Source organism: Octopus bimaculoides, chromosome 9 (assembly GCF_046866305.1).
Source record: "Octopus bimaculoides isolate indiv1 chromosome 9, ASM4686630v1, whole genome shotgun sequence".
In the NCBI taxonomy this organism is placed as follows: Eukaryota; Metazoa; Mollusca; class Cephalopoda; order Octopoda; family Octopodidae; genus Octopus; species Octopus bimaculoides.
Window position 1 is genome coordinate 44,107,587 of NC_142936.1, and position 7,937 is coordinate 44,115,523.

Here is a 7,937-nt window from a genome sequence, read left to right on the forward strand (position 1 = left end):
AACCAGTGACTTTTTGTTGACATTTTCTATCAAATCATCTGCAAGCTCAATCCCATAAAAATAGCTATGGGTTGGTGACAAAAGTGTCCAGCCATAAAAATCCTAACCCAATTTTCTCTCATCTAGGCTACACTAACCTGGAAAACCATGTTGAAGAAAACAATTTTAAAAATAAAATTTCTCCAGTTGAATATAATTATAAGGAACATAAAACAAAAAAAACAACAAACCTGAATATATATATATAAGTTATGTTTATATACAGTTTTTTGTATTTATATTGATAAATTAATACTTATATCAATCCAAAAAAATTAAAAAAAGATACATTATATATACATTCATGTATGTATAACAGTATCAAAGGAACACAGGTGTAGCCAACCTGGCTAGAAAATTAAAAAATATAAAATCAATTTCAGCAGCAAATAATCACATTGTGTGTGAGTGTGTATATGTAGAATATATGTATGTGTTTTGCTTGCACACATATTTTTAAGGTTTCTGTTTAAATATTGATAAAGGTTGTATATTTATGCCTGTATGTATGTGGGTATATTTTATATATGCATGAGTGCAAGAGTATATCTATGTGCATGTGTGTGCATATTCAAGTGAGTGCATGTGCTAATGTGCATGTGTTAGAGCAAGTGTGCAAATGTGCAAGAGTGTACGCAAGAGTGTGTGTGTGTGTGTGTGTGTGTGTGTGTGTGTGTGTGTGTGTGTGTGTGTGTGTGTGTGTGTGTGTGTGTGTGTGTGTGTGTGTGTGTGTGTGTGTGTGTGTGTGTGTGAGAGTGCAAGTTGGTACAAAAGTAAATATGCTTGCATGTATTTACTTTACATACAAGCATATCTAGCATATGCAAGTCTGCACAGTCTTTAGATGCATATATGCATGTCTTGGTTTTTATGTGCATGGTAAATTCTGTATGGTGCACAGCTTAGATCTATATTTTCATGCAGGTTGTGTGCGTGTGTGTACGCACATGTATGTACTTATGTGAATGCATACATGTACATATGAATTCTTAGATGTTCATATGAATGCTTGCTTAGATACATGCTTATGTGTATGTAGATATATGTATATGTGGGTCTATTTGCTAATTGGATTACTTCTAGGCTGCTGCTTGTATTGGCACTGAGGTGAAGAATTACTTTTTCCTTTTTTTCATTTTTATTCCTTCACAAACACAACCCAATACCAAAAACACATCACAAAGAAAGAAAGACAACGAGAAAGAGGAAGAAAGAAAGGAGAGAAAAAGAAAGAAGATATCATATTCCAACAATTAACCCATTGAAAGAAAAGCCAACCTATGTTTAATTAAATTAGGTTTTTGGACTGAAATTTATTATACAAAATATGATTTTAAACTTTATTAGTTAGCCATTTGTCTTATCATGTTAAGAGTTATTGCACTAAAATCTCCCATAAACCTTAAAATATTTTGATAATTTAAACATAATGGCAGTATATATTCTTGTCAGAAAAATATGGTCTCAAATGGGTTAAGCTGTATCATTTTTACAATCAAGTCACCTATCTGATGTCTTAATGTAGCTGTTTCTCCTCTTCTTTCTCTTCCTCCTCCACATTCTTCCTCCACCTCGATTCCTCATTACATCACAGGCTCAGTTCATCAGTAACAATACAGACAATAATCACCTCCACCACTTTCCTCTATAGCACCATCAGTTGTGGGTTGGTCCATTGGTTTCATTTATTTCAACTGCAGTTGAAGTAAGAGGCAAAGAGAAAGAGAAAGCATGGGAGATTGAGACAGTAACCAGGAGGGATACAGAGGTAGTGAGGGAGTAAAGGGAGGATGAGTAAGAGTAAGAAGAGAGATGGGGTGAGAGATAGTAAGTAAGGGAGTAAGAGGGAGTGAGTAAAGAAACAATGCAAGACAGAAGAAGCAAGAAATATTGATATTTCAAAACAGTTCAATAATTTTCTGCTGTGACCATCACCATTCTATCTGGATGGATGGATGGTTGAAATGCAACTACTGTTGCTGTGAGGCTGTATTCCTGTTTTTACGATGTGGTTCTATTTCACGCAGACAATTGGCTTTACAGTTCGGACATGCTCCCAAGTCCATCAGGTGGACAACATTTGGATGCCAGGCACAGGTCTGTCGTACTCGGCCTTGAATGTTGTAACCACACACAGGACACAAGACACGCTTCGGACTCCGGTTACATATACATCCGGGAAATTCATTGGCTGCCTAAGAAAAGAGAAGAAAAGAAAAATCTCATAAATGTTTATTCATATTTATTAGATTTATGTTTATTAGGAAGAAGGCATATTTTAAAATAACGTTTCCTCACATGTGGGTGGTTATATAGAGCATCTGTCAGTCAAACTTCACCATGTGTCTGCACATGTATGCTCAGGCCTGGACAAGATTTTTGAAAAATGGCAGTTCCCCATACATGCAAATCCCACCTCACCATACCACTGATGTTTGATCTTTTACGCATTCAGATTACTCAGTCAAATGTAATGCTTATTCATTCACATCATTTTGGATTAATCGTGCACTATCTTGTAGCTTCCAGCGCTGGCAGAATAGTTAGCACACCGGGCAAAATGCTTAGCAGCATTTCATCCATTTGTATGTTCTGAACTCAAATTCTGCTGAGGTCAACTTGGCCTTTCATTGATAAAATAAGTACCAGTTGAGCACTGCCAACATTTGAAACATTTGAAACCATTATTACAATGAGAGTAGGGATGTGGCCAGGTTAGGCCAGTTTGGTTATACAACAGGTAGAAAATTTTAACCAGATATGGCTGGTTTAAATGCGTTTTAACGCATTAAGTTTTGTTCCATTAGAAGAGCCAAGATATTTTTACATTCCCCAGTATTGGTATTTATTTGAATGAAAGCCGTTTTCTCCTGACTTCGCCTAAATTTAAAAAAGAAATATTCTTCAACAGAAACGAGCTTATTACAATTTTAAAACAAGTAGTATTTATTTGATCATACCAGAAAGGTCAAGTTGACCTCGGCAGGATTTGGAAAGTTGGAACAAAAAGTATGAGGCATACTAACCAACATTCTAACGACTGCCTATGTTGAATATGTAAAAGCATTGTTATTAATTTAGAAATAATATTTCGGTATTTCAAATCCTGTCTGATACTCTGTATACATCCAGGAGCAAGATGATAATGACTGCTGATTCAAAAAGAATGTTGTGTAGCTGAAGGATTCAGGCAAGTGCATAGAGGCTCCCTAGTTAGTATTCGAGAGTAGGAGGAGGTATTACTCAGTGGTAGTCACCAACAAACAAGATTGTCATCACAGAGACCCTCCACAATCATCATCAACCAATAGGTCATCAACGGATATACCCACCACCATCAAACAAGTGCATAGAGGCTCCCTAGTTAGTATTCGAGAGTAGGAGGAGGTATTACTCAGTGGTAGTCACCAACAAACAAGATTGTCATCACAGAGACCCTCCACAATCATCATCAACCAATAGGTCATCAACGGATATACCCACCACCATCACAACCATCAAGATATGCCTCTCCCTCATACCCACACACTCCCATCACCAACAGATAATCTGGTTAATCAGTTTTGCTAGTAATATTCCACCACAAATATATCAGTCAGAGGTGTATGCTGTCCTATTTGAATTGTAATATGTCTCTTAAGATGAAATTACAGCAATCATCTGCTTAATGGTACCTCCTTGAAATATATTTCTTTTTTTCAAACTGGATCACAAAGCATATAAGGCTATAAATAACGATGTATAATGAATCGAGTTAAATTCGACGACTGGCACCCGTGCCAACGTCGTCTCTTTCATTGGACATGGGGCTCTGCTTGCGAAGACTTGTTGGGGCAAGTGAAAGCGAAATAGTCATGGCACCTGTGCCCAGCGTCGCCTTTCTGGCACTTGTGCCCGCGGCATGTGTAAGGACTTTCGAGCGAGATCGTTGCCAGTGCCCCTGGACTGGCTCTTGTGCAGGTGGCACATAAAAGCACCCACTACACTCTCTGGGTGGTTGGCATTAAAAAGGGCATCCAGCTGTAGAAACTCTGCCAAATCAGATTGGAGCCTGGTGTAACCATCTGGTTTCACCAGTCCTCAGTCAAATCGTCCAACCCATGCTAGCATGGAAAGCGGACGTTAAACGACGATGATGATGATGAATTAACGGGTTAAAATTTGAAAGCTGCTCATGGGGCAATATTATTTATAGCTTTATCATCTACTTCACCTTCAATGAAGGAACATGACTCAGTGGTAAGAGCGTTGGGCTCACAATCATGAGGTAGTGAGTTCAATTCTGGGACCGGGCTGTGTTGTGTTCTTGAGCAAGACACTTTATTTCACATTTCTCCAGTTCACTCAGCTGTAGAAATGAGTTGCAATATCACTGGTGCCAAGCTGTAACAATCTTTGCCTTTCCTTTGAATAACATTGGTGGCATGGAAAGGGGAGGCTGGTAGGCTGGTTTTCCATAAACAACATTGCCCAGACTTGTGCCTCAGAGGGAAACTTTCTAGGTGCAATCCCATGGTTATTCATGACTGGACAAGGTCTTTATTCCTTTGTTCCATTTACTTCAAGATACACTGTTCTAAAAAAAAAAATTATTTCATGTTCTGTCAAAGCTTATAAATAAATTCTTATGACATCAATAACATGTACGTATGTATGTACAGTTGAAAAGGGGATAAAAATCCATACCAATCAAAGGTTATAAGTAATATTGGAAACAGCATGGCAGTACGTTTGCAGATTCTTTTTACTTGCTTTAGTCAGAAAGGCTAAGAATTTTTATGATTATTCAGTTCCCAGGCCCCTCTTGTTTATCATAGTCCTCCAGGCCACAACAGGAATTCAAGACTGGCTGCACTTGGGAGCTCCTCTATGCTGATGACTTTGTTCTTACAGATAGAAGAATCACTGCCTGAACTAGAGAGGAAATTTCAGGTGTAGAAGCAAGGTCCGGAATCTAAGGGCCTCAGAGTTAATTTAACAAAGACCCAGTATGTAGGAAAACAGACATATCACAAATCCCATCAGGGAGATGGCCCTGCTCGATGAGTTAAAAAGGTGTTGGTAGAAACTCTATTCAGTGTTCCCAGTGCAAGCTTTCAACATATAAGAGGTATATCAGTATCACAGGATGGTTGATGTGCAGACTCCATAAACACTTAGATTGAACAGAGAATAGACTTCCTCAAATGCCCAGGTGATTTACAGGTTTTCATTTTTATTCAGAATATGCTCTCTCTCTCTCTCTCTCTCTCTCTCTCTCTCTCTCTATCTCTCTCTCTCTCTCTCAGCATGTGTGCATTGTGTTGAATGTCCAAATAAGAAAAAGTAGGGATCTTTTTTAAAACGGGGGCCACATTTTTCATTAACGAAACACTTTGAAACTTGGAACACTGGTAGAATGTGTCATATAAAACATCTTTTTCTCTTAGTCTTCTTTAAAAAAAAAAGAAATCCATAAATTATTCCATGTTAAAGTTGTCGTATTTCTGTAATTTCAACCAATCACTGACGTCCATTCAGCCGATATACATTAAGTGCCGACTACATAAACAAACGATTCTGAAACAATTAATCCTAACCCTCACCCTAGGGTTAGGGTTAGGTTAGGGTTAAAGCAAATTTAAAATGAAAAAAGCAAATAAAACGAAGAATCGTTTGTTTATGTAGTCGGCACTTAATTTCAACCAATCACTGACGTCCATTCAGTCGATATACATTATCGAAATAAGACAATTTTTTACATGAAATAAATTCGAATACAAAAATATTTTTCTGTTCTATAACACAAAATAGATAAGTATACAAAGTTTGAAAGTCTTTCCGTACCAAAAACACTACGTAAAACATTAATGAAAAATGTGGCCCCCGTTTTAAAAAAGATCCAAAAGTAGATTTAAGGATGGTTGAAAGTTCTAATGATAGGATTTTCTATTTTGTATGTGTAGGTTGAGTTTCATTGTGTCAAGAGTAAAATTTTTATCTTAACTGCATTAGTGAATACAGGACAGGTGAATACAGGACAGGTGAATACAGAACAGGTGAATACAGGACCGGTGAATACAGGTCATTTATTGATACACTTAAATATCCATTTTTAGAAACAGTTCAAGAGACTTACTAACACATAGTTTTGTGTAAACTATAGATCCTTATTTATTGACTAACTGTGGATGATTCCATATTTAACAAGAAAAGATGACTAGGATGGAAACAAGGAACACTGCATTTACAAATTTTCTAAAAGATGTTCCTTCAACATTTATGAGCAGCAAAACCATGTCAAGTAATAAATCCAACACAAGCAACAAAGAAATATCAAACTAGAGATTTGTATATTATTTGTAAAAGATTCATTTAACCCTTTAGCATTCAAACCAGCCATATCCGACCCAATACTCCACATGTTCTATGTTCAAACTGGCTATATGTGGCCTCATCCTACAATGTCATTCCACAAGTAAACAATCACATCATCAAAATTTCAAAACTTTGAGGTAATGCATGGTTAATTCAAAACAATCTGAATAAATAAGCATTACATTTGATAGAGTAATCTGAATGCTAAAAGGTTAATCAATTAATTAGTTGACTAGCATTTTATTACTAAAAAAGAATATCTTATTAAACCTTATTCAACACTTTGAAAATTTCTTGTTAATATCAGAGAGAATGTAACCATCCTTTGTAATATCACTTCATTACAAATTAGTGTCATAATAATTCAGTTAGTTCTAAATATTTAACTATTAAGTCTATGTATTCCTGTGATTTATTAGGACACACAAACCAATCTCTACTCAGATGTGTAAAGTAGCTAATAATCCCTTATACATATCTATGTAGCTGTCCTCAAAAGCAATTAATTTGTAATCACCACATTCTCATGAGCTTGTAATGCTAACTACTTAGGTTTATCCACTTCAGTGAGGAATACACACATTTCTGTGATGAGGCAGCAATGTACTCCACCCAGTATCATTGCATCCTCACCATTTGGCAGTGGGAGACAGAGAGAGAGAAACCAACCTCAGGAGAGATGTAAAGCAAAGTTGATGATGGTGGGAGTTAAGCTCAAAACACAAAAAGCTGGAACAAATACAAGGCATTTGTCCAACCATTCAAGATTTTTCCAATTAATCAACCTTGACATCAATGCTAATTAACAATCACATTTCATCTAAGTGAGTAAGTGCCAATTCATTTAATCATTATTGCCTGTTCCTTATTGTTTCATGTATCAATTCGTTTCAATAAGCATCATTTCAAAAATTGATTGAAGAAATTTTTTTTTAAACTCAACCAGGGCCTGCTTCTTCTGGGAAGTCACCACTGAAATGGGACATAGAAGAGAAACAACAACATAATGTAATCAGGAACAACAACATAATGTAACTAATTGGCCAGATCTAGCCTCGCACACCAACCCTACAATATCATTCTAAAAATTAACAGTTACCTCATCAAAATCTCAAAGCCACAAAATACATAATTCAAAACATTAATTTAGACAGAATGTGAATGCTAAAGTGTCAACCTTACATTACCCTGATCCTCAACCTTCTCTCTCTTATAGCTAATATCACACAAGCCAACAAAGGATCCTCTATACCAGTGGCTCTCAACTGGGGTCCATAGAAGATTTTGTTGTTAAAAATTATGTGCAATAAATCAGTTATACTTATGCAATACACAAGGCATTTTAACAATTTTTTTTATACAATTCCTTTTTTTTTTGTTTTTTTTGAAAGCCTCAAATGGTTATGTAGGTCCAGAACAGTAAAATAGAAATCAAAAGGGGCAACAGGCAAAAATTGGTTGGGAACCACTGCTGAATATAGTTGCTTGCCCTGCTCTAAATAGCAGTTAAATCTTCCTGAAGACCCACCATCTCAAAAAGA

The 7,937-nt window shown here is 36.4% G+C and overlaps 1 protein-coding gene across 2 annotated transcripts in view; it reads right to left on the reverse strand.

The window, feature by feature from the left end:
* Positions 1-237: 237 nt before the first annotated feature.
* Positions 238-7,937, reverse strand: part of LOC149134072 (uncharacterized) — a 52,037-nt gene continuing 44,337 nt past the window's right edge. For both annotated transcript variants that reach the window (XM_089357487.1, XM_089357488.1), the window contains exon 2: positions 238-2,234. In XM_089357487.1, the coding sequence (XP_089213613.1) occupies positions 2,010-2,234 (225 nt within the window). In that variant the 3' untranslated portion in view covers positions 238-2,009. The remainder of the gene's footprint in view (positions 2,235-7,937) is intronic.